The sequence below is a fragment of the Sphaerodactylus townsendi genome, linkage group LG02 (assembly GCF_021028975.2).
Source record: "Sphaerodactylus townsendi isolate TG3544 linkage group LG02, MPM_Stown_v2.3, whole genome shotgun sequence".
Classification (NCBI taxonomy): Eukaryota; Metazoa; Chordata; class Lepidosauria; order Squamata; family Sphaerodactylidae; genus Sphaerodactylus; species Sphaerodactylus townsendi.
In genome coordinates this window covers 144,239,928-144,266,632 of record NC_059426.1, presented here as the reverse complement: position 1 = coordinate 144,266,632, position 26,705 = coordinate 144,239,928, and the positions used below count along the sequence as shown (strand labels likewise).

At 42.7% G+C, this 26,705-nt stretch overlaps 1 protein-coding gene across 1 annotated transcript in view; it reads left to right on the top strand.

The window, feature by feature from the left end:
* Window positions 1-13,586: 13,586 nt before the first annotated feature.
* Window positions 13,587-26,705, top strand: part of SPTLC2 (serine palmitoyltransferase long chain base subunit 2) — a 100,628-nt gene continuing 87,509 nt past the window's right edge. Inside the window, exon 1 of the mRNA XM_048485017.1 lies at window positions 13,587-13,802. Coding sequence (XP_048340974.1) covers window positions 13,686-13,802 — 117 coding nt within the window. The 5' untranslated portion in view covers window positions 13,587-13,685. The remainder of the gene's footprint in view (window positions 13,803-26,705) is intronic.

Here is a 26,705-nt window from a genome sequence, read left to right as displayed (position 1 = left end):
CCAAAAGGCTTATTTTGTTTCCCTGCTCCTGCACATGAAAGCCTGTGGGCTGAGTTCTCTCAGAACTCTCTCAACTCGCCCCCCTTCCCCCCACTCCAGAAGCAAAGCTCACCAAGCTTGGATGCTATTACCCAAGACCTCTTGGAGCCACCTTGAAAGTCTGGTGCCTCTATCTTCAAAAATGTGTAGTGCTTACACACTCAGAAATTCCCCAGAATCTGCCAGGCTCTTCAGCAAGTTCTGTGGTGGGAAAAATTACTTTTCCCACCATAGACTTCAATGGGGCTTTCCATTATGCCTGTTATGGCTTTGTGGTAGAGGTTTCAATGGGAGGCACTGTGGTAGGGGTCTTGCTCTGAGTGGGGGCATTTCCTGTAGGGCTACTGGTGTGAGTCTCCTGAAAGGAACCAACCAAATTTGCTAAAATGTGTGTGGAAGAGGAAAATGCTGTGGGCACCAAGTTGAAGGTGAACCTGATGCCCACAGCATTCGGCCATCCCAGGCAAACTTTAGCAAAATTGGCTGGTTCCTTTCAGGAGACTCACACCAGCAGCCCTGCAGGAAATAAGTGCCCCCACCCACAGCAAGACCATTACCACATTGCCTCCTGTTGAAACCTCTACCACAGCACCAGCTGGGCATAACAGAAAGCCCCATTGAAGTCTATGCTGGGAAAAATGTTTCCCACCACAGAACTTGCTGAAGATTCTGGGGAATTTCTGAGTGTGTAAGCACTGGCTGCACATTTTTGAAGATAGAGGCACCAGACTTTCAAGGTGGCTCCAAGAGGTCTTGGGTAATAGCATCCAAGCTTGGTGAGCTTTGCTTTTGGAGTGGGGGGGGGGGCGAGTTGAGAGAGTTCTGAGAGAACTCAGCCCGCAGGCTTCATGGGCAGGAGCGTGGAAACAAAGTAAGCCTTTTGGGGGCCCATAAAATTGGACCCTCAGAAGTAAAGGTCTCTAAGCCTGGGTGCTATTACCAGGAGGGCTTCCTGGAGCCACCTTGAAAGTCTGGTGCCTCTATCTTAAAAAATGTGCATCCTGCCTACACACTCAGAAATTCCCCATTGGCTACAATGGAGCAAAGTCACTGCAAAACAAAGAATCTTGGGCAAATTTCTTGGGGTGCCTGGAAGGGGTGTATTTTTAAAGCTAGTGACACCAAAATTTCAGGGTATCATCTGGTAACTATTCTTATGATGCCACCCAAGTTTGGTGAAGTTAGGTTCAGGAGGACCAAAGTTATGGTCCCTCAAATGGGCAGCCCCCATCTCCTGTTAGCTCCCATTGAAAACAATGGGGATGGGGGCATTCCATTTGGGCGTCCATAACTTTGCTTCCCCTGAACCAAACATCACCAAACTCGGGTGGTATCATCAGGCAGTCTCTTGATGATGCCCTGAAATCATGGTGCCACTAGCTTTAAAAATGCCCTCCCTGCAGGCCGAAAAACACCAAAAATACCCCCCAAAGCCAAAATACCTTATGTTCGCATTTGTTCATATTTGGGCAGGACATAATCGGACACTTTTTGTCCAAATGTGCCCAAATGTGCCCAGATTCCGGCTGAATCTGATATTTGTTTCATCTGAATCTCCAACCCTCAAAAGTGATGCTGTTTCAGGGTGGGGGAGAATCCACCCCCAAACAGCATCACTTTCAATTTTGTTTTAACTGGGGACCCCAGAGTCTCCCTTTAAGGTGGATTTAAAAGAAGAATCTGAGCTCCCTAGTTTAAACACCATTGAAACTGATGGTGTTTGGGGGTGGATTCCACTGGAGGTATTTTGTGAGAGATGATGCTGACATTTGTTTGGTAAATGTTTTGCTGGGGGTGATTTGTAAGAGATTTACATGCTTAATACCCACTTGTACTGGCTTGGAGTTGTTTCTCAGGCTAACAACCTACCTCATAGGGTTGTTGTGATTAGGAAATTAGGAAAAGAGTTGGTGGGGAGAGAGCCATGTATGTTTTGCTGGGAGTGGGAGGTTTTTTGTGAGCTGGTGCAAAAAATAATTGTTTGTTCATGGTGGGGGAGGGTGGCCGTCCATTCGCGCAGGGGGGGGGCAAACTCAGGTTTTGTCCCCGGACTCCAGTTTGCCTAGGAACGCCCCTGCTGGTCTACAGCCAGGTGCTACGACATATCTGCATCTATTCTAGTCCTTCAGACAGGGACTAATATCCACAGTATTTACATTAATAATTCTTAAAACAACAATAGCCTCCTGGAGAAGTGAACAGACAGATGGAGAAGGCCATATGGATATCCAGGTGTTACCTGCTATAGGACAGGTCTGGGAACAGGGGGAAGTAACAAAATGCCACTGGTTGTCTCATCAATAACTTGCACCTAAGACATATCTAATGCACTGTTTAGGACAGTAATGGCGAACCTTTTTGAGACCAAGTGCCCAAATTGCAACCCAAAACCCACTTATTTATTCCTAAGTGCCAACACAGAAATTTAATCTGAATATTGAGGTTTTAGTTTAGAAACACGTTACTTGGGAGTAAGCTTGGTGAAGCAACCGTGCAACACTTCGAATGGGTGAATCACGACCCTAGAAGGGTTTACTCAGAAGCAAGCCCCATTGCCAGCAACCGAGCTTACTCCCAGGTAAACGATTGCGCCCAGGCCAGCCTAGATGTGTGTGTGTGGGGGGGGTGATTTTCTGCCCCTCCACATGACGGACTCTGTGCATGCGTGCCCACAGAAAGGGCTTTGTGCCACCTCTGGCACCTGTGCCATAGGTTGCCACTGCTGATTTAGGATCTACAGCAGTAGTATTCACTCAGTGGCTTGAGAAGAGTCACATTCACAATCACAATCAACCCCAAGGAGCCACATTACTATTGTATACCTCAGCGATTCCCAACCAGGGCTTGTGGTACCCTGGGGTGCCGTGAGTATGTCTCAGGGGTACCGCAGCAACGCTAACGGCCCCCATCACTTTTGCAGTGTCTCCCACTGGCGCCAGCAAGGACATGGAGCTGGCCCAAAGGGCAGGACTTGCTGTAAGGTCAGCAGCCACTTCCCGCCAGCCCCCCCCAAGTGCTTCCCTTCACCCTGGGAGGGGAAGGAGGGCAGGTGGCAAGCATGGGCACTGGGGGGGGGAAGGGGGGATGGGGGGATGGCAGGGGTACCGTGAGATATGAAGAGTTAGGTCAAGGGTACTGTGACGTCGAAAAGCTTGGGAAACACTGGTATACCCTGTGTACCACCCCACCATACAGAAATGTACAACAAGATATTATTTTTTTCATTTCATATTTAATTATATATTTCATTATATAACTGTTAATAGTAAATATATAACTATAACCTTTTTCATTACTTGATTACTTCAGAACATGCAAGATTGTTTCTCCCCACCTCTGCTGAAACATAGTCAACCCTTGTTTACCTGTAGTGAGGGAAAGTTTTGCACTCTCCTCAGCATGAGGCACAGCAGCTGGCCAAGAAAGTAATATTTACCAGATTTTCAAAGGAAAACAAACTGGTCATTGAGAAAGAGGAGTAAAACCACCACTCCATAATGGTGAGCTAACTGTTGTAGTTCCACTCTCTCTTCTCTGCAGTCAGCTTGATCTCCTCTCAGCAGTCACCTGGGTGCTAGGATGAGAATGCCAGGGCTGTGGAGAAAGGTGGGGAAAGGATGGCCTCCTCACTTCCATCCTTGGCTTTAGCCCTACATCTTGCAGTTTAGCAGACTTCCAGCTGTTTCAAGGCAGGAGCCATCTGCCACTTGCTCACTTTCTTGGAACATGAGACGGGCCCCAGTGTGCCCAGAAGGGTCACAGGTGGGCTGTCAAAGAGATATAGACTGAAGATCACTGATCTACTATTATTTTTATATAGGTGAGAGGAAGGAAAGGAAAGGTAACATTGCCCCAGTCTGAAGTAGTCACCAGCAAAAACTGGGTAATATAAACCCAGTGATTATTCTCTGCAACAGACTCTGGTATCAAGTCTACCTCCATATCTACTCAAGTGACACTCAATCATGTTCACTGTACCATAATTCACCTGCACATCTTCTAACTATAATGTGTGCTGTAACATGGCAAGTATACCTTTTTGCCATTGGTCAAACTAGACTGTCTATGCAAGAGAATAAATGGAGAAAATCAGACATTAAAAATCAAAATACTCAGAAACCAGTGTTGGGCATTTCAACCTCCCCAAACAGACTTCTAAAACTGTCATGGTTGGTTTGAAAGTGAGCCTGCCAAGTTGTAATTAATATACATATATCTGACAATATCAAGCTTTAGCTCAATTAGAATCAGATGTGCCACTCCCTCTATAGAACTTCACATACACTGTTTATATGGCTTTGTCACCAGTTGGGAGTTTACCACACCTACTCTGACAGGATTCTTTGCCCTTTTGACCAGTTCTTTTTTTCCCCCTCTAAATTGCAGCACAATATAATATACTTTGGGATGCCGGGCTTCCTGACCTCATTTGGTAAGAACTCCCCCCCCCCTTTCTTCTGTTGCTGCCATATGTGTTTGTGTAGATATTTCTACAACCAAGTGCAAATGTTCTGTCTCTTTCATCATAAAAGCTTCTGCCACAATACATTTCTCTTTAACATGCCACAAAACTCTTCATTACAGTTTGGTTGCAACAAGCTTCAAGGACAATCTCTGTGTAACTCGTGTCAATTACAATTACTGTGTAACTCGTGTCAATTACAATTATGAAAACCAGAACCAGTGATATGAATTTCTGTCCCTTCAGCTGCAGTCATGGCAACATGACCTGAGCCTTGCCCCACCTGAATTATGAGCTATTTGCTAGATCCTTATCAATAATTGCTGGATAGATAACTGCCGTTTGCTGGACGGATCACTTTTGAACTAATATGACTCGTACTCACATCTGTACTTGGCATCTGGCCAAAACCAGGGAACAGGTTGCCCTTTTGTTTAAAGCCCCAAAAGCATGTGGGACCAATATGTACTATGGCTGATGCATAAAAATTTTAATAATAATTAACCACAGATTTTGGGAGAACATGATGCTAAGTCTGATGGAGCGAAGGACCAGGCGTCATTGGATGTAGTCTTGCATACACAAGCAAAAAAAAAAAAAAACAACCTCACAAAAGTACAAATGCCCCAGGCCTTAGCTCTTATAGTTAAAGATGTGCATTTATTTTTTAGTTTACAACTTTTAACTGAAAAGTCTCCAAGGTAACCCTAACTACAAAAACTACTATTTTATGCCCCCCCACATGTTCATTTACCTACCATATTGCTCATCCAATTTACCTGCTATAACTATTCTGTAACAAAGTAGATAAAAGAGAAAGATGAACTGAGGTTACAAACCTCAGCACATTTACCAGGAAGTAAGACATAGACTAGGAGTACCAGCCTCCATTTGGGACTTGGGATGCCCTGAAATTTCATATGCCCTGAAGAAAATGGAAACTTTGGAGGGTTGACTCTCTGATGTTGCACCCCACTGAGGCCCCTGTTCTCCACAGGTTTCCTCTCCAAATCTCCAAGAGTTTCCCAACCTGGATCTGGCAACTGTACTCCCCATCCCCCATAGGTACCTAAGGATGACCTGGCAACCCCAGGATAGACTCATCAGTTTCTGGAGGGGGGAGATTGGCCTGAACTTTGCCCAGGCCCATACTTACTACCCAATCAAAAGGAGTAAGTAGGGCAGTGTCTGGGGACAGCATCGCTGCACCACCTCCAAAGGGGCAATTGGAAGTGTGGGCGCTGAAGGAGAAGGAAACACTGCTTGGCAGGGCCCAGTTTCCGGATTTGGGTGCTGTAGTGGTCAACTGTCATGGTAAATCATTCAGTGCAAGTGACTGTGCAACTTTGTCCAGCGCTGGTCGCACAAATGTCGGCCCAACACATCTACTGCTTCCCATATGACTTCACCCTCCTTTGGAATGCACAGTTAGTAATCTATATGAAATTATTTCAAATAAAATTGTATTTCCTTAAACCACCTGCCACCAACAATTGATTATTTGGTCCACACATATATTTCATTTGCAACAGTTTTAATCTCAATCGAAGAGGATTTTGTAAGATAAGAAGAAAAATCACATGAATTCCTTCACAGATATAATTATGGTAAATATTTTGTGTCTGAAAGGAAATGCTTCCTCCAGCTTCCTCTTTTCAATGACTCTATGAGATAGGTTAGCTTCAAACTTATGTCACACTGTGAGCTAACCTATAGCGAGGCAGGTCACATTTTGAGCTTCATGAGTAAGTAAGGATTTGTACTCTGATTTTCTCAATTTCAGACCAACATTCGTACAACTGCACTGTTCCCACTCTGGATGCTCCGTGTGAATTTCTATATGAATCAAAGAAACCAGAGAAAATACTGGCTTCTCAGATAACTTGGCCTGAAAATATGAACCATTTGTTTGGCCGAAGTAGGTTCCAAGACAGCAGAATCCCGTCCCTTTTCACATTTGATAAGCCAGCTTTTCATCTCCCTCCCTTGCACAGAGACAAAAATATTCCCATCTCCTCCATTTTCGTCACTCTAAAGTGGTCCCAAAATACTACAATCAATTTCCTATCATTTGGGCCAAAAGGTTCTGCTCATCCCCCCCACCCCTGAACACAGCTTCCTATATTTGAGCAACAGTGCAGCTGGTGGAGCATCAGTTGAATATGCACTCTCCAAGGGGTCGCTGTGTGGTCCCTCACCACCACATTCTGGACCAGCTGCAGTTTGCAGAGCAGCCTCAAGCGTAGCCCTGCTTAGAAAAAGTTATAGTAGTCCAACCTGAAGGTGACCATTGCACAAATCACTGTCAGGGAGACAGATAGGGCACAAGCTGGTTAGGTTCACAAAAATGGAAAAATGCTGCTCTGGCTGCATTTGTGACCTAAAATTCCATCAAAAGGGAGGAATCCAGCATCACTCCTAGACTCCTGACAGCTGGTTTAAAGAAGAGCATCTGACAAAATATTGTTAACCAACACATACAAATGATAAAAAGGGAGGGTGGAGATACCATCTCCCTTTAACAAGGGTTCTATGTGAAAGTTAATAATTGCAGCTTTTAATGGTATGGAAGTAAACAAGATCCTATTAAGCCTTAATTAAAAGGACAAGACTTTTTTTTGCAGGCAGTTGGCAATTATATTCAGGATCTGCACAGTCCTAGCCTGACATGCTAAACTACCTTTCCCTTAAAGCTTGTGTGGTATAATGGTTAAGAATGGTGAACTCTTAACTGGAGAACCAGGTTTCATTCCCCTCTCCTCCACATGACTGGCAGACTCTAATGTGGTGAACCAGATTTGTTTTCCCCACACCTCCAGGTGAAGCCTGCGGGGTCACCTTGGGCCAGTCACAGTTCTCTCAGAATTCTCAGCCCCATCTACCTGCCTGTTGTGGAGAGAGGAAGCTTGTAAGTTGCTTATGGTTGAGAAAAGCAAGGTACAATTTTTTTTCTCTTCACTTAACACCTGCAAATGCAAACAGGGTTTTTTGGGTTTTACATGCATGTGCAGCAGGTAGACATTAAACAAAGACAATAGGCTATCTCTTCTTAACTATTTTTAAACTATTTTATAACTTCTGAAAAACCACAGAGTTCTTCATCATATTATATTGTTCTGGCGAACAAGTAATGAAATGTAAATAAGTATTTAAGTGTTGCATATTTTGCCACAGGTGCTAGTTCAAGTCAATTTCTCTCAAAATCTTTCAGTTTGTCCCCCACAAGCTTTATTTAATCTGGGGGGGGGGGGAGATATAACACAGCACCTGACCTATACAGGTATCTTTGCACATAGTGTGCATAGAACCTGAATGCCAGGGGAAAGAATAAAGGGGAACTGTTCACGCTGGCATCTAGTTTTCTATGTGCAAAATGGTTTATTTCATTTTATTTATTTACTTCATGTACTTCCAGGCAACCCTATGAATCAATGTCATTAACAGCCTTGCTCAGGTCCTGCAAACTGAGCACTGTGGCTTTCTTTATAGAGCCAATCCATCTCATATTAGGTCTTCCTCTTTTCCTGCCACCTTCAACTTTTCCTTGCATTATTGTCTTTTCCGGTAACTTCTGTCTACTCATAAGATGAACAATGTGTAACAGGGCCAGTTTAATAATTGTAACCTCTAGGGACATTTCAGGCTTGATTCAATCTAGAACAGGGGTAGGGAACCTGCGGCTCTCCAGATGTTCAGGAACTACAATTCCCATCAGCCCCTACCAGCATGGCCAATTGGCCATGCTGGTAGGGGCTGATGGGAATTGTAGTTCCTGAACATCTGGAGAGCCGCAGGTTCCCTACCCCTGATCTAGAAGAACCCATTAATTTGTTTACTTGGATATAAACAGTGTTGGTAAGATATTTACTTCATAGCCCTATGTGAAGTTACTCTATCCTTCCTCCATTGCTCTTAAAGTTAAGTCCCGGCCCATAGGATAAATTTCAGAAGAGCACTCACACATTGCATTGCAGTGTGAGAACAGGACATTCCTCCCCACCCTGGGCCTATGCCTTCTTACAGTCACAGGATATTCAGTAATAGCAAAATTAGCAACCTTATTAAAGGAAAGTAATACAGAGACGTTTGTTGAAGACTAGAAACCAGAGTTTTGTGTGGTTTCCAGGCTGTATGGCCATGTTCTAGTAACATTTTATTTGAGAAACAACCCCTGGAAACAGCACCAAGAAAGCCCACTAAATGGTTCCATTATGTAGATGACATGTTCACAACCTTGAGCCATGGAGAAGAACTAAACAAGTTTCTGGACCTTATTAACAATATCCAAACAAACATCCAATTTACTATGGAAAAAGAAAACTAGGGAAAACTACATGTTTTTAGATGTCTTAGTCATCTGCAAACCGAACCAACGATTGGCCCACACAGTATACAGAAAACCTACACACACTGATAGGCATCTACATAAAAACTCCAATCATCACCCAGGACAGAAAAGGAGCACAATAAAAATGCTGATAGATTGTGCAAAAAGAATCTGTGAACCCCACCTCCTTCAAGACTAACTGAATCACCTAAACTGGGCTCTACAGGCTAATGGTTACTACACTACAGACATCAGAAGAGCTGCAAGACCAAGAACAAACTTCAGGAAAGAAGATAAACAGCAACCCAGAGGGAAAGTGTTCTTACCATACATCAAGGGAATCACTGATCACATAGGGAAACTGATGATGAAACATAACCTCCAAACAATCCACAGACCCACTAAGAAAATTCAACAAATGCTACATTCAGCAAAGGATAAGAGGGATTCTCTAACTTAAGAACATAAGAACTAGCCTGCTGGATCAGACCAGAGTCCATCTAGTCCAGCACTATGCTACTCGCAGTGGCACACCAGGTGCCTTTGGGAGTTCACATGCAGGATGTGAAAGCAATGGCCTTCTGCTGCTGTTGTGTTTCCTTTTATTAGTCCTAATTCTTCCCCCCAGCATTTTCAATGAATGCCCCCTGGTTCTAGTATTGTGAGAAAGAAGAAAAATTTCTCTCTGTCAACATTTTCTACCCCATGCATAATTTTATAGACTTCAATCATAACCCCCCTCAGACGTCTCCTCTCCCAACTAAAGAGTCCCAAACGCTGCAGCCTCTCCTCATAAGGAAGGTGCTCCAATCCCTCAATCATCCTTGTTGCCCTTCTCTGCACTTTTTCTATCTCTTCGATATCCTTTTTGAGATGTGGCGACCAGAACTGTACACAGTACTCCAAGTGCGGTCGCACCACTGCTTTATATAAGGGCATGACAATCTTTGCAGTTTTATTATCAACTCCTTTCCTAATTATCCCCAGCATAGAGTTTGCCTTTTTCACAGCTGCCATGCATTGAGTTGACATTCCCATAGAACAATCAACTAAGACGTCCAAATCCCTTTCCTGGTCTGTGACTGATAGCACTAACCCTTGTAGTGTGTATGTGAAGTTTGGATTTTTTGCCCCTATGTGCATCACTTTGCATTTTGCTACATTGAATTGCATTTACCATTTCTTAGCCCACTCACCTAATTTATCAAGGTCCGCTTGGAGCTCTTCGCAATCCTTTGTGGTTCTCACCACACTACATAATTTGGTATCATCTGCAAACTTGGCCACCACGCTACCCACCCCTACTTCCAGGTCATTTATGAATAGGTTAAAGAGCACTGGTCCCAAAATGGATCCTTGGGGGACATTACTCCCTACATCTCTCCTTTGTGAGAACTTCCCATTCATACCCACCCTTGGTTTCCTGTTCCTCAACCAGTTTTTAATCCATAGGAGGACTTCCCCTCTTATTCCTTCATTGCTGAGTTTTCTCAATAGTCTCTGGTGAGGAACTTTGTCAAAGGCCTTTTGGAAATCCAAGTAGACAATGTCCACTGGTTCCCCCTTATCCACATGCCTGTTTACACCCTCAAAGAACTCTAGTAAGTTTGTAAGACAGGACTTGCCTCTGCAAAAGTCATGCTGACTCTTTCTCAGCAGGTCTTGCTTTTCTACATGTTTTATAATTTTAACTTTAATGATAGATTCTACTAATTTACCAGGAACAGCTGTCAAACTGACTGGTCCCCCCTAGACCCATTCTTAAAGATTGGTGTGACATTGGCTATTTTCCAGTCTTCAGGGATGTAGCCTGATTTCAGGGATAAGTTGCATATTAAAGTGAGAAGATCAGCAATTTCATGCTTGAGCTCTTTAAGAACTCTTGGATGAATGTAATCTGGGCCAGGGGATTTGGTAGCATTTAGTTTATCAATGGCTGCCAGAACTTCTTCCTTGTCTTCGCTAGTTCCTTGGTTTCACCTCCTAAGCTTGGTTCAGGTGCAGGAATTTTCCTCACCTCCTCTTGGGTAAAGACAGATGCAAAGAATTCACTCAGCTTCTCTGTAATCTCCCTGTCATCTTTTAGCACACCTTTTGTTCCTTTGTCATCTAATGGGCCTACCGCTTCCCTAGCTGGCTTCATACTTTTGAAGAGCTGTTTGTTGCTGGTCTTGATGTTTGCAGCCATGCGTTCCTCATAATCCTTTTTTTGCCTACCTTACAGCTAACTTGCTTCTCTTTTGCCACCATTTGTGTTCTCTCTGGTATTCTTCATCAGTTAAGTTGGATTTCCATTTTCTAAAAGACATATTGTTTTTCCTAATAATTTCCTCAACCTCCCTTGTTAACCATGGTGGCTTTCTTTTGCAGGAGTCTACCGCGTACTGTGCATTTGTGGAGCAGTCTACATAGGGACCACCAAACACAGCCCCCAGACATGAATAAAAAAGCATGAAAGGCACTGCACAGTAACTTAGCCAGAAAAATCAGCAATAGCAGAACACATGATAAACCAAGCTGGACACAGATTATTATTTGAAAACACATACATTCTGGACCATACTGACAACCACTATGTCAGACTACACAGAGAAGCAATTGAAGTCCACAAGCACATGGACAATTTCAACAGAAAAGAAAAAACCATGAAAATGAACAAAATTTGGCGACCAGTCCAGAAAAACACTAGAATCGTGACTAATGAACACCACCGAGACCAGGGGTAGGGAACCTGCAGCTCTCCAGATGTTCAGGAACTACAATTCCCATCAGCTCCTACCAGCATGGCCAATTGGCCATGCTGGTAGGGGCTGATGGGAATTGTAGTTCCTGAACATCTGGAGAGCCGCAGGTTCCCTACCCCTGACCTAGACAGAGGATGTCTCTAGGCATTAAGCAATCAAAGGGATCAAAAGGCCAGGCTACTACAATGCAGATGCCCTCACTAATTGATTATGCTATCTTCATGGTCACTCACATGCTAAATGGGTGGATCCCACCCAACACATGCAAATATATATATATATAAACCTTTATTAGGCATAGAATCCATATAACAGCCAACATTGTCCAAGCAAGTATCCCATACATGAGAACCATCGCAGGTAATCATTTCAAAGTTTCTATAAGGAACCTAGCTACAAAAATTAAAATCTCGGAGGCGGAATTGTTTAGTAGAAATGTAATCTTCCCCACAGTAGAGTATTCCTTAAAGGTTACAGGACAAAGAGCAAAAAGTCTGGTCCTAGATCCCTCGTATTTGGGGCAGTCAAGCAATATATGTTCCATGGTTTGAATTGCTGTGATACAATGGGGACATTTCCGCTCTTGCAGGTCGATTTTTCGGAACCTTCCTTGTAGCATAGAGCAAGGGAAGGAGTTACATCGAGCCCTAGTGATTATCCATTTATGCTTGGGCTCCTGAAGTAAGCTCAAATAATCTGCCATGTGATTGATTTTAAATTTGATATTTAAAAAGAGGGGGGAGCAATTGCTTCTCGCCTTGTCCTGCAGAACTTGAAACTCTTGATCTAGCAGTCGCCTTTTTAATTGAGAGAAGATTTCAGAAGCAGGCAGCATTTGCAAAGCTTCCCAGGGAAAGTATTTTAGTTTCCACTGCCCGCCACCACTTAGATTCATGAAGCTGGGGAAGGATAAGATATATAAGACTGTCAGTATCTGAGTTAAAGCACAGGCGGACCCAAAACTTCAAGGTAACCAGCCAGGCTTTCGTAGCCAGGAGATGTTGTCCCGCTTCCAGACAGAGTACAGTATATGGAATACAATGTGGCACTCCAAATATTTTATATAAAAAAGCTGACTGAATCCTCTCAACTTTATGATTCCAAGCACTGATCCACAAGGGGATCCCATACAACAATTGAGGAATAACTTTCATATTGAAAACTTTCACTGCGGCACAACACATGCAAATGAAGCTTGCTAATTGCACCTTTTACACTTATTAACAGGCAAATGGTTATTTCTCCCACCCTGGACATTCCACAGGTATATATTCTCCACTTGCTTTACTACCATCAAATCCTCTGAAGATGCCAGCCACAGATGCGGGCGAAACGTCAGGAGAAAATGCTACTAGAAAACAGCCATACAGCCCGGAAACCACAGAACACTCCAGTGATTCCAGCTGTGAAAGCCTTCAACAATACACACTGGAAATGTTTTTCCGGACTACCTATTGAAAAAATATGGTAGAAGTAGAGAAACAATTGCAGGGTTTGAGATCTAAAAGAAAACAGCAGACTGAAATAGAACATTAGACATGATGAAGTGTATAACTGACAAATTGTTCCATTTTAAATAGATGCATGAACCTAGAATGGACTACAATTCAATAATGAGATAGCAGGAAGTCATTATTTGGTTAGCTTTCTTTTTTGTATTTTATGTTTTTTTTTAAATTGAAGTAGTGCTGGTGTGAAAGTGTTTATGTATAGTTTTTGTGTATATTGAGAAAATGAGAAAAATGGGGGGAAAACCCGCCTCTCTCTAACAACTCCCACACTTCGACTTACTTTCACGGATGAAGTCAGTTGGTGAGAGACCCTCTCCTTGCGCAATAAATAGTTCGCCACCCTCCCCTGGCAAACACGAAACTTCTATGCCCGTTCCCCACACCTGGATCCCTCCGCCGCCTCTACGCCGGCCACCCTTCTGGTTCCTCTCTCACTCGGGTACAGCGTGGTCGTAGTAATTTGCATAGTCCCCACCCCCGGGGTGACGTTGTGGCCTACGATTGGAGGGCGCTTCCGCCTGGGTTTCCGGTGCGATCGGGCGGCAGGGCCAGGCGCCGAGGGCGGATTCGTAGCCGCCGGAGTCGCCGTCGGAACCGGTGCGATGAAGCCGGGCCCAAAGAAGCTGGGCGTCAACGGCTGCAGCAGCCTCAGCAAGCACGGCCAGACCGGCGGCCTGAAGAACGGCTACGTGCGAGGCGCCGGCGACGCCCACAGCCAGGTGAGGCGGCCGGCGGGGCTCTCCCGGCCCTGGTGGCCACTCCCGGTTTAGTATGGGGTCAGGAGGGAAGAAGCGAGCCGAAGCTGCGGGCACCTCTTGCGGAAGGGGGCCGGTGCCTGTGCCTGGCGCTGTCACCCACGGAAGGAAGGAAGGATGGCCTTGAGCGGGCAACTCTTCTTGGGCTTCCTGCTGGCTGGCACGGTGGAGGGAGACGCCGGTGGAGAGCCTTGTGCTGCCCCCGCCCGCCCTGGGCTTTCCCCTTCCCTGGAAGGGGTGAGCACTCTTCCTCCTTGTTCTCCCGCCCTCCTCCCCCCCTTCCCCCTTTTCCGGTCTCCGAGCCCAGGCTGCCCGCAGACGTCGCCAGAGACACGCGCGCCAGCCCCAGAAAGATCCGGATCCAGCCCTGCCCTTTTGCAAGCCATTGACATGCAAAAAGCGGGAGAGCGTATCCGGCCCGTTGGCTGCCTTCCCCTCCACCTCGCATGGGCAGAGCGCATCTGCTTTGGCATGCAGGAAGCTCCCACGTTCAGTCCTTGCCGTCTCCAGGTAGCATGTGCTGGGAGAGATCCCGTCCTCGGTCTGGGATGCTGGAGAGAGTTTTGCTGGCACCCTAATCAGTACTACTTGTAAATTATTAGTCGGGTCATGTCTATGTGGGGACCTTGTTGCATTTATCGGAATCACATCTTCTAAGTTTGTTCTTCATCTGAGTGTGAGGGTTGGAGAAGTCTTGTAGGGATCTTGCCTAGCATTTATAAACTGGGGTGCTGGGGGAGGTGACTTGAAGTAGGACAGTTACAGCCAATCAGCCTAATATCTCCCAGGCAAATCGGTAGAAGTTATATTCAAAGATGGAGTTATTAGGTACATAGGTCGGAGGAGCAAAGTCTGCTAAGAGAAGATCTGCATGGCTTCTGCAAAAGAGATGCCCTGACTCTCTAACTTTGTGGAGTTGTTTGAGAAAGTGAACATAGAGACTGCAGTGACCTGGTAGATTTTAAGTATTTGAACTTTCAAAAGGCTTTTGCCAAGGTACCTCACCAAAGTCAAGGGGTAAGAGGACGGGTTCTCTTATGGATTAAAAATTGGTTATATGATAGGAAGCAAAGCATAAGAATAGATGGACAGTTCTTACATTGGAGAAAAGTAAGAAGTGGAACCCCACAAAAATGTTTGTTGGGGCCAGTATTATTTTATTTGTTCATAAATGGAACTAGGAGTGAGTATTGTAGTGGCCAAATTAGCAGATGACACAAAATAATTCAGGATGGTGAAAACCAAGGATGACTGTGAAGAGGTCCAGAGGGTCTCCACAGATTGGGTGAGTGGCCAACAATGTTGGAGATGAAGTTACATTTTGGTAAATATAAGGAGATGCACATTGAAACAAAATATCCCAACATGAAGTAAAGGCTAATGCAGCCAGAGCTTGCTGAGTCTGAGAGGGAAAACGATAATAGATAGCTCAATCAAAGTCAACCCAGTTGAGAAAAGTTAAACCCTTTGCTGGGAATTGTCAGGAAAGGGATTGAAAATAAAGCAGCCAATATTATGATGGTGCTTTTTTTATGGAACACAGTGTGCAATTCTGGTCACCATATCTCAGGGCTGGAACAAGTACAGAAGAGGGCAACCAGTGTGGTTAGGGGATAGGAGGATTTTCCCTATGAGGAGCGGCCGAAGAGGCTGAAACTTTTCATTTTAGAAAAGAGATGTTGCAGGGGTTGGGGACATAACGGACGTTTATAAAATTATGGAGTGGAGAGAGTTGACAAAGAACTTTCTCCCTGTATTGTCGAAGGCTTTCACGGCCGGAATCACTGGGGTGTTGTGGGGTTTCCGGGTTGTATGGCTGTGTTTCAGTAGCATTTTTACTGACATTTCGTCTGCATCTGTGGCTGGCATCTTCAGAGGATCTGATGGTAGTAAAGCAAATGGAGAATATATACCTGAGGAATGTCCATGGTGGAAGAACCATTTGCATTGGCTAACAATTGCATTGATTAACAAAGGGTGCAATTAGCAAGTGTGGTTTGCATGTGCTGAGTGGAATTCACTCATTTTAGCATATGTAAGTAACAATGAAGTTGCATAATCAATCGTGAGGGCATCTGCATAGTAGTTGCCTGGCATTTGAATCCATTTGATTGCTTCCTGCCTGGAGACATCCTTTGCCTGGGTGGTGTTTACTAACTATTGTCTTGATTCTAGTGTTTTTAAGTGTTGGTAGCCAAATTTTGTTCATTTTCATGTTTTTTTCCTTTTTGTTGAAATAGTTCATGTGCTTGTGGACTTGGCTTCTCTGTGTAGTCTGCCATAGTGGTTGTCAAAGCGGTCCAGAATTTCTATGTTTTCAAATAACATTATGTGTCCAGCTTGGTTTATCACGTGTTCTCGTATTGCTGATTTTTCCAACTGAATTAGTCTTCAATGCATTTCATTCTCTTTGAGTCGTGTCTGGATGCTGCATTCTTTCTTGCACCCTGGTTCTTTCTCCCACCCCAACTTTCTCCCTCTTTCAAAATGCTAGAAGTCGAGGGAATTCAATGAAACTGATGGGCAGTAGGTTCAGGACAAAAGCAAATATTTCTTTACACAGATTGATTATTTTTTTATTTTTATTTATTTATTATATTTATAAACCGCCCTCCCCCGGATTAAAATGTGGAATTTGCTGCCAGATGATATAGTGATGGCCACAGGCATGGATTTATTTATTTATTTATATTTATTTATAATTAATTTATATGCCGCCCCTCCCCCAAAGGGCTCTGGGTGGTACACAACATAAATATAGCAACAACAGATGAAGCACACAGACAAAATACAAATTATAAATTAAACAATATAGGCTCCATTTAAAATACAGCGTTCAATACAAATTTATCGGCGTTCAATACAAATTTATCGCTTCCAAGGAAGGGGAATGGTGGGTCTCATTGATGTTAAAGGGACCCAAGATGTAAAGGAGAACAAAAAGAGGGGGCACACCAATCAGCGGCCAGTCCCTCCAAAAGCCTGGTGGAATAACTCAATCTTGCAGGCCCTGTGGAACTCACCAAGATCCCGCAGGGCCCGGACAGATGGAGGAAGAGTTTTCCACCAGGCAGGGGCCAGGGCCATAAAGGCCCTGGCCTGAGTGGAGGCCAGCCGCATCATCGAGGGGCCGGGGGCTACCAACAGATTGGCCTCTGCTGAATGTAGAGGCCTTGCAGGGACATATGGGGTAAGGCAGTCCCAAAGGTACGAAGGTCCCAGGCCACTGATGGTTTTCAGAGGATTGGCTGGATTCCTGAAGATTAGGTCTATCACTGGCTGATAATCATGGTGACTGAGGAGCACCTCCAGGTTCAGAAGCAGTCAACTTTTGAATCCCAGTGCCAGGAGGCAACTTCTGTGCTCTATTTTTGGCCTTCTAGAAGAACCTGTTGGTCGCTGGGTGAGACTGGGTGCTGAACTAGATTAGCAACTGGTTTGATTTCGCACGGCTCTTTTATGAGTACTGAGTAGGAAGCAGTGCAACTTATATGAAACAAGTAGCTTTAAGCTACTTGAAGTTTATGGTGTACAAACAATGGGATTTTGGAACTTTGGCAGTCCTTGATCTAAAGATGCACATACAGTACCTCAGCTTTTGTATACCTGCATTACAGGAATAACCCACAAGATTCAAGGGACGAAGGAAAGGCTGTATTTCTGTTTTTAGGGAAATAAGAAGTGGAGGGGAGTTGTGGGAACGGCAGGTGGGAAATAGGAGTTATCTCATCTACATTAGCATTTATCAAGGGACACTGTATGGTAGATGTCCACTTAATATACCAGCATCTTAATACTTTCATTTCAGCTCATATCTGCAGAATTGCACAATGTGTTTGGGCTATAGTATTTCAACATGTGTGCTGAAATAAAATGTTAAATTTTATGTATAATTTTAAGTTTTCATGGCAACTTACATTCAAGTTACTGTCAGCTACTATTGGTCCTTTTTAGCAAAAAAAAGTTGGCTATAAAAATAATGCTAGACGTTTGCAACCAAAATTGACTAACTAGCATCATTGCAGACAAAATTGGCTAATTCGCTCTATTTTATCACTTCATTCCCTTTCTGCATCCGTCCTTAAGCTGCCTTATTTCTGACCTCACCCCGTAACTTCCCTTCTTGCAGGGTCCTCTTCTAACCCTTACTTTGCCCCCAAAGCAGCACTTGTTGCTTGAAAGTCAGAGACTGTTCTCTCATGGAGGGCGGGGGGATCTGCATACATTCTGCAGTCTTTTTTCACAAAACTGTTCTGGGCCATTGCAGTTGTAAGCAAGAAACTTTGAAAGCATCATCTAATGTGGTCTGATCAGTGAATAAGCTTCTGTGGGAGATTTTACAGGTGATGTTGAGGGACTGAGTTGTAAATGATTTTTTCCCCTGATTTCAAAAAGTCCTTTTCTTATTACAGGGGAATCTTTTCTAATCAACTCTGTCTTTTGATCACTTTCCCCCTCCATAAACAACTATGTATACCTTTTGTCAGATCTGCTGTTTCTAATTTTGTAAGTCTCTAAAACGGGTTTTGTATCCAATCAGAAATTAATTTTTTCCCATACATTTGTAATATTTTGGAGTTAACCCATCAGGTGCTGGAACTTTCCCCTTTTTCAATTTTTTTATGGCCTGTGATAATTTGTAGATGGATATATTTCTGTTCAAAATATCTGTGTTCTTCTGTGAATTCCTCCATGGGAATCCTGGCAATATAACCTTTTAATGCTTTTTCCTTCACGTTTTGTTTTTTATAAAGTTCCAAAAAGTAAGAAACAAATTGTTCTCTCATTACTTTCTTGTCCAATGTTTTCTTATGCTGTTTATCAAAAATCTTCATTCTATTTAAATGTTTCGTTTCCTTTCCATCTTACTTTTCTTCTGTTTGTCAGCAATTCCTATTACTTTTCCTCTTATATGTGACTTGCTTGTTTCCCAGATCGTTGTGTTTTACATTCCCGTCAGTCTTGTTCAATTAAAAAAATTCCATTAAATCTTCTTTACATGTTTAACAACATCCTTTCGTAATAAGAGATTGTCTTCCTGTCACCATCTCCTTTTTACTTTCCATGTTAACTGCCATGTTATTTCTATTGGATTGTGATCCACATAAATCTTTGGATTGATTTGTATGTCATGTAGATTAACCAGTAAAGTTTTTGAAATCCAACACATATTGATTCTGTAATAAGGTTGATGTTTATCTCAGTAAAAAGTTTAATCTCTTGAATTTGGATACTTGTCAGACCAAGAATTAACCAAGTTCAATAGGCTAATATAAGTAAACACATTTTTAGAACACTTACCTCCTGCAGACTTTTTGGATCTATCATTGCTTGTGTCTAAAATCACATTCATATCTCCAATTATAATCACTTTACCTTCTTGAAAGTCCAGTATTAGTTGAAACAATCTTTCAAAGAAATTTTCTTTAGCATTATTTGGTGTATAAACCACAATAATATATATATGTGATCATAATTTTAGTTTTTAATAAAATAAATTTACCAGCTGGATCTTTAGCTTCATCCAAAACCTTATTGTTTAATTAACCAATAAATGTTGGTATTTATCTTTCACATGTATCTCCTTGTTTTTGTAGCTGATTAAAAAAAATTGTTCTCCGAAGGGGAATTTAGTCCATTTACATTAACAGAAAAGATCTTCATTTTACTTTATAGTCACCAAATCCGCAGCTTGATCCAATTTATCCTCTTCTTTACTTTATAGTCACCAAATCTACAGCTTGATCCAATTTATCCTCTTTAATCTGTCCACTAATAAGCTTTTAGCGGGATCTTTCTTCTGTGCTGTAGGCAAATTATCATTCGAATGGGAATTTCCTAAAGAACTTTCGAAATCTTTCTCTCCTGTAAGTTATTGTGTTAACTGTTGTGCTTGCTTCAATGTTGAAATTAGTTTCTTACCTAAAGGTAAAATAATCTCCAGTGCAAAGGGAATCCTCCAGTAATATTTTATTTGTCTCTTTATTAATATCTGCTGTAGAAAATTAAATTCCGTATTTTCTTCGGTATTGTATTTGGTAGGTCTTGGAATATTTGTATTTCAGTGTTGTCTATCACTAAAGGGTGTTCACGGTGTTTCTTCTTTTATTCTATGTGTGGACTTCACTAGAATAGGAACTTTATTTTTCTGTGTGCATCTGAAATTCTATATATCTGCTCAAATTCTGGGAATCTTCATTCAACTTTAAATAGTCCTGTAACAGTTTATGAAAGAATCCTTCTATGTCTGATTTTCCAAATTGTTCAGAGACTCTTCTAAATCGCAAATTATTTTCTCTTCATTGAACTTCCAAGACCTCTGTTCTTTCTTCTCCTTTTTGAAGCTGCATTGCTTGATCTTCAAAGAGAAAGACAGATTGTTCTTGTTTCTCTTTTAACTTAATGATTTCTTGGCTATTTTCTTGTATATTTTTCTTAATTACTGTAAGTTCTTTTACAATATCTGATTTCATTTTTTTCAAGCCTTTGGTGTTTTGTACTGTGTGTTTGATTTGGAAGGCAATCTCTTTTCTAGTATCCTGGATTTGCTTTAAAATGGTTAATTAGAGCATCAGTACTGTGGCTTTTAAAATAAAAGTGATATGATCTCAGAATTTCCCCCCTTTCACCGTTATCCAGCCTCTCCCCCATCTAGGGATTTTTTAAAAAAATCCAACACTTTTATTTATTTGTTTGTTTATATCCCAACTTTTTCCAATTAGCAGACAAGATGGATAGTCTAAAAAAACCTGAGAAAAGTCACAAGTTTGCAGAAACCTGATCCTAAGGTGGAACCTGATCCAGTATTTCATTGAGGATATTCTCTGGCTAGGCCGTGGGGGGGGGGGCGGGGGATTTCCAGCCGCCGGTGTGGGGGGGGGGTTCATTGGCACCGACCCCTTCCGTCCGCAGCCTGGGGGTCCACCTGGATTCGTCTCTTTCAATGGAGACCCAGGTGGCCCATGTAACCCGGGTTGCGTTTTTTCATCTTCGACAAGCCCGGCGACTGGCCCCCTTCCTCTCCCAGACGGACCTGGCCACTGTAATCCATGCAACGGTCACCTCCAGGCTAGACTATTGCAACTCGCTCTACGCTGGCCTTCCCTTGCGGCTGATCCGGAAATTGAAACTGGTCCAGCATGCGGCGGCTCGTTTGCTCACGGGAGGTGCCTTTAGAGACCACATCACGCCCGTGTTGCATCGCCTGCATTGGCTTCCAGTTGAGTTCCGGATTGTCTTCAAGGTATTGGTGTTAACCTTTAAGGCCTTGCGCGGTCTGGGACCTTCGTATCTGAGAGACCGTCTGGCCCCATACGTCCCACGTCGGTCTCTGCGTTCAGCAGAGGCCAACCTGCTCGTGATCCCAGCCCCCTCTATGATGCGGCTGGCCTCCACTAGGGCCAGGGCTTTTACGGCCCTGGCCCCTGCCTGGTGGAATGCTCTTCCTCCAACTGTCCGGGCCCTGCGGGACCTTAACGAGTTCCGCAGGGCCTGCAAGACCGAGTTATTCCGCCGGGCTTTTGGAGAGTCCAGCTGCTGATAGGGTGCCCAGAAACAACTAAAACCTGCTGCTCCCTTATGTAGAGATTTTAATAGCTGGAGGCCATCTTATTTTAATTGATATAACCGAATGCTGCTTTTAAATTGTTTTAATTTTCAACATATCCACTGTTTTATTTAATGTTGTAAACCGCCCTGAGCCCTTCGGGGGAGGGCGGTATAAAAGTGGAATAATAAATAAATAAATATCTTTGAAGTCTAAAGTTTATGTGTCTTCTTCAAATTCCACTTTTTTACCAGCTTTTCAGGACTGTGCCATGACTTAGAATCTTTTTTCTTTACTCTGATCTACAATAGTATACCATTTGCCATTCATCAACACATTAAAATATCATTAAAAACACAGACATATAATTGCATTTCAAACGATCTTTCCCCACTAACAATATTTTATAAATATAAAAACAGTCCTTTAAATTCAGGAGTCAAAAGTCCACTATCAAAAGTCAAAAAATAGAAGAAACACAGCCCAGTAAGAGAAAAAGGAGTAATAACTCAGAAGTTAGTAGTTTAACAGGAGTCCATTGTGTGGTAAATACTTCTCCCCAGGAGCTACTTTCATCCAGCAGTTTATTACTTTACAGCCTGGCTAAACAGTTTCTTTTCGATTACACAAAACACCAACAGCAGTGTGAGCTCTTTCTGACCAGCCACCATAAGAGAGAAAACAAGGCAGAGCAAGTGAGATTTTTCATGAGAAATAAAGAGTTACTTTAACTGAGGCTGATTCCGCATGGGCCAAAAACAGCAGTGTGAAAACGGTATGAAAATGGTGTAAAAGGGTTTAAAACGGTGTAAAAGGGTTTATACTGTTTTCACACCATTTTCACACCACTGTTTTTGGCCCATGCGGAATCAGCCTGAGAGACTCAGAGCAACTCACCACAATTGAACACTCTGGAAGGACTCCCATCAGAGGGAGAAAGCCATATACAGCTGTTTGCTTTTTGCTGTGTTTCCCATCTGATCTCCCCATTCTTCCTCCTGGTGATCAGCAAACTGTGGATTTTCAGTTCTGTTTACATTTGGGATTTGCCCAGAGGAATTCTTGCACTGCCACGCTCTTCAGGGAAAAAAACCGCAGACCTCTTAAGGGTAGGTTTCACTTTACTTCCTTCATTTTGAAATGGGTAAGTCTTCTTCTGAGTAGACCCCCAACTACCAATGCAGTTCGTTTTCCTTAGCAACACAGATTGATAATTAAAGATTAGCTTTTATTCTCTCTTTTTTGATTTTAAGATCCAAACTAATTATTTGGGTAAAAGGGTAAAAGAAAAAAGTAAGAGGAAATACCAAAAAAGAACAGCAGCATTGGAGGCAGTCTCTACACCAGGGGTGTCCAACTCTGGCGCTTCAGATGTTCATGGACTTCAATTCCCATCAGCCCCTGCTGCCATGGCCAATGTATACCAGTGGTTAAATCTGCAGTTCCTAATTTTATAAGTCTCTGGAATGGGCTTCCAAAGCCAGTATCAGTCATTCTTTCAGATTTATTACACGGTCCTAGGTTTGTAGACGGGGACTTCAGTCCTTGCAAGGATGTGGTGGGTTAGAAAGAACCATATTTAACAAGGTCCTAGCTTCATTCCCTGACATCTCCAGTTAAACAGTAGCATAGCGCCAAGGGGGCGGGGGTGCACGCGCATGATTCACTGGGCGCATGCCCCTGCAGGGGCAACCTGGGGAATGGCAGTGGCATGGGGCACACGCATGCCCTGGGCCCAGTTCCACCTCGCTCCGCCCCTGCAGTTAAAGAATCTCACAGTTGGTTGTGTGAAAAATCTCTGTCTGAGAGCCACTGCCAGTTAGTCTGAGAGCCACTGCCACTACTCACTTTTGGATCAAGGGGCTGATAAGACTGCTCTATATATGTGTTTGTTTGACTCAGAAAGATGCTGACATATTGCTCGTGCTTGAAATACAGCATGTGCAATCCTGTAAATATAGATGAATTGAATAGTGACTGACTATAGTTGTGCATTAAATTCTAAATAATGTATTGGGTAGTCTTAGGCAGAAATATGTATCACTGCCTTGTACTATTTAGTTTTCCACTTATTTGTGATATTTTACAGTGCTCTTACAACTTAGATACGCAGTGTTTATTTAATTTTAAAGTTTGTAAGATGTCTCAGTCAGTTGATTGTGGAGATTTATACGGTGTAATCTACCTTGAGTCTCACAGTGCAATCCAGAAAAGAGTTACTCCAGTCTAGCCCCACTGAAGTCAGTGGACTTAAACTGGAGTAACTCTGTTCTGGATAGCACTGTCAGTGTGGAAAGACAGAATATAAATAACTTAAATAAAAGTGCTACCATTATTGGCAGCTGTCTTAAAACTGGGGTTTAGTGCAGGCCACCAGATTTAATGTCTGATTCTGTGCATGTTTACTTGGAAATGAGTTCCTCCAAGTTTCACTAGACGGGACTGGATCCATATTCTTTACTTACCTGCTGTTTTTGAGGTGAATACAGCTGCCACAGATAGTGACTGAAATAAGTATTACAGTTGCCTTCAGCTTTGGTGATAACAATTTCAGTACTTTTATCTGGCATAGATGCTCAACAGCAGTGTGAGGTAAACTAGACTGTACATAGCAGCTTATTGAAAACCACTTCGTATACTTTATGACATAATTGATTCATTTGTTAATGTAATTGTTCAACATTCGGAAACAGGAGTTACAGTGCCATTGCTAAAGCAATGTATGCATTGACTATGTGAGGGGTTTCAACTGGATCTTCTAGATCTGAAACTAAGTACCTATCCAATAGTGTATATTTTAAGTAACTCTCTACCCAGACTTCTTTCTTACTGACTTTTCAAAAAAAGATACATTCCTCACATGTAATAATATTTCCTCACAAGTAATAATATTTTAGGATAAATAAATTGGTTCCCGGAGTCTTCAAAGAGATGTGGGACTTGAGTCTCTCTGCCCACAGCTTAGTAAAATTGTTAGCTCAAAGAAGCTTTCTTTTGAAGTAGGCTGAAGGTGGGGTTCCACATACATACCCTGCCACACTTATAAGTGTACAGTGATTGTGTGGGAGAGATGCAACAATGCCTAAGCTGCTATGCAGAAGTCCACAGAGGTTTCTTCTGAGTGATCTTTACTTGGAGAAACTAGGTAGCCAGAGTTATTTTTCCCAGACCAGGGTGGCTTTGATTTAAATCACTATTTAGCAAGTCATGATTTAAATGATGGTTTTCTACGTAAAAACTAATTTCCTAGTATAATCTTAATATTTACAACCAGATGAAGGTTTCATTTTTAGAACAATAACATTTAGATTAGATTTACAGATTTCAAAATTACTGATTTGGTTTCACTATTAAAATGCATAGTTCATTTTATAATAATTTAATAATTGTCTACCTGTAATTTTATTTTGGCTTTGCATTTTTTTGTTGCAGTATTTGCATTTAGCACACATACTTTACTTATAGATAGAGGAACTTCATTAAATATTCCCAACTGGGTGTCTTTTGTAGCCTGCTGCCACTATAGATCTTCTCTTCCAGGGAGAGACCAACATAATAAACCTCAGGCAATACATACAAAGTTCCCAAGACTTTTCGAGTATTCTGCTCAAAAGATTTCACTTTCATTTTTACTGTTTTCTCTCCCTCCTCACACTTAGCTCCTTGTACAGATCTATTCTACTTCAAACAATCTTCTGTTCATTGAATGGCTTGAAACTTTTTCCTGAAGAGGGTTTGATTATTTATTTATTCATTCATTCATTCATTCATTCATTCATTTATTTATTTATTAGATTTTTATACCACCCTATCCCCGAGGGGTTTCTGTATACATAGTCATCTTCAGAGATTAGGTGGTAGGCAGCCCAGGAACCGCCCTATCCCCGAGGGGCTTCTGTATACATAGTAATCTTCAGAGATTAGGTGGTAGGCAGCCCTCTTTGCCACCAAATCAAGATTTGTCTATCCCTTTCTGTTACCATCTTCTACCAGCGGGTGAAGATTTCTTTGTTCTGTCTCGCATTCACTCCGTGATTCTTCTTTCTTGTGTAGCATTTTGTTTTTATGTTACCATGTGTATTTTACATCTGATTTTAATGATTTGGAGACAATTTTTATTTGATTTTAAGATGAGATTTTATTATATATGTTTTAATTTGTTAGCTGCCTCGGTGGCCCATATGAGGGCAGAAAGGCAGGTTATAAATTTGAAAAATAAAAATAAACACAAAATGCATGATTGTTGCCTTGTGTATGAAATAGTAACATTGAGGAAAAAGGCTTTTACAAGCTTAAGATTTCAATCCTTTCCATCAAACTATCTTTTTGGAAGATATAACATGCCCAAAAGATCAACATATGTGATTGTGGCTTAGATCAGATAGAAGATGTAATGCATTATATCTTGTACTGTCCCATGCATTCTCATATCTGGAATTTATGTCTTAAAAATATTTTAGAAAAATTATCAGGTACTGAGGAGAATAAAGTGTGTTTTATAATGGCTGATGGCTTTGAGAATGTTATGCGCAAGGTAGCCACATTTATGTTTCTCTCATCTAAACTTAGGCCGTTTCTGCATGGCAGCAGGAGTGGCTGGCCACCGGCATAAATTATGCCGGTGGAGCTTTGGGACAGCTCACACCGTCCCGAAGCTGCAGGGGCTGCTCTGCATGGAGCCACCTCCGGTTTGTTTTGTTTACCTACCTTTTCTCCCTCTGAAGCTCTGGATGGCGGAAGGGATATGCCCACGCTGCCATCTGACCCCTGGGGGTCAAAGGGCAGCAAGGGTGTGTCCCTACCGTCCTCCAGAGCTTCGCAAGGAGCAAAGGTAGGTAAACAAAACAAACCAGAAACACCTGAAAGTGGCGCCCTCACACTAGTGCACTTTGTATGGCGCTGGTGGGAAGATGCCACTTTCCAAAAAACTCGCTCATTGAGTGAGTTTTGAAAGCAGTGTTTTCCTGCTGTTGGGGGGTGGGGGTGGTGAGCATGGCACTTCTGCACTGCCGCAGCAGTGTGAACAGCATCCAGGGATGGTGTTTTTACCGTTCCTAGGGCACTATTTTTGACTAAGGCTAAGGTATAATCTGCAATATCGTACATTTAATTTGAATGGCCTATAGCCGTGGTGGCGAACCTTTGGCACTCCAGATGTTATAGACTACAATTTCCATCAGCCCCTGCCAGCCTGGCCAATTGGCCAGGCTGGCAGGGGCTGATGGGAATTGTAGTCTATAACATCTGGAGTGCCAAAGGTTCGCCACCACTGGCCTATAGTATCAAATGAAGAGTGACTGATTGACTGAGTAAAACTTTGT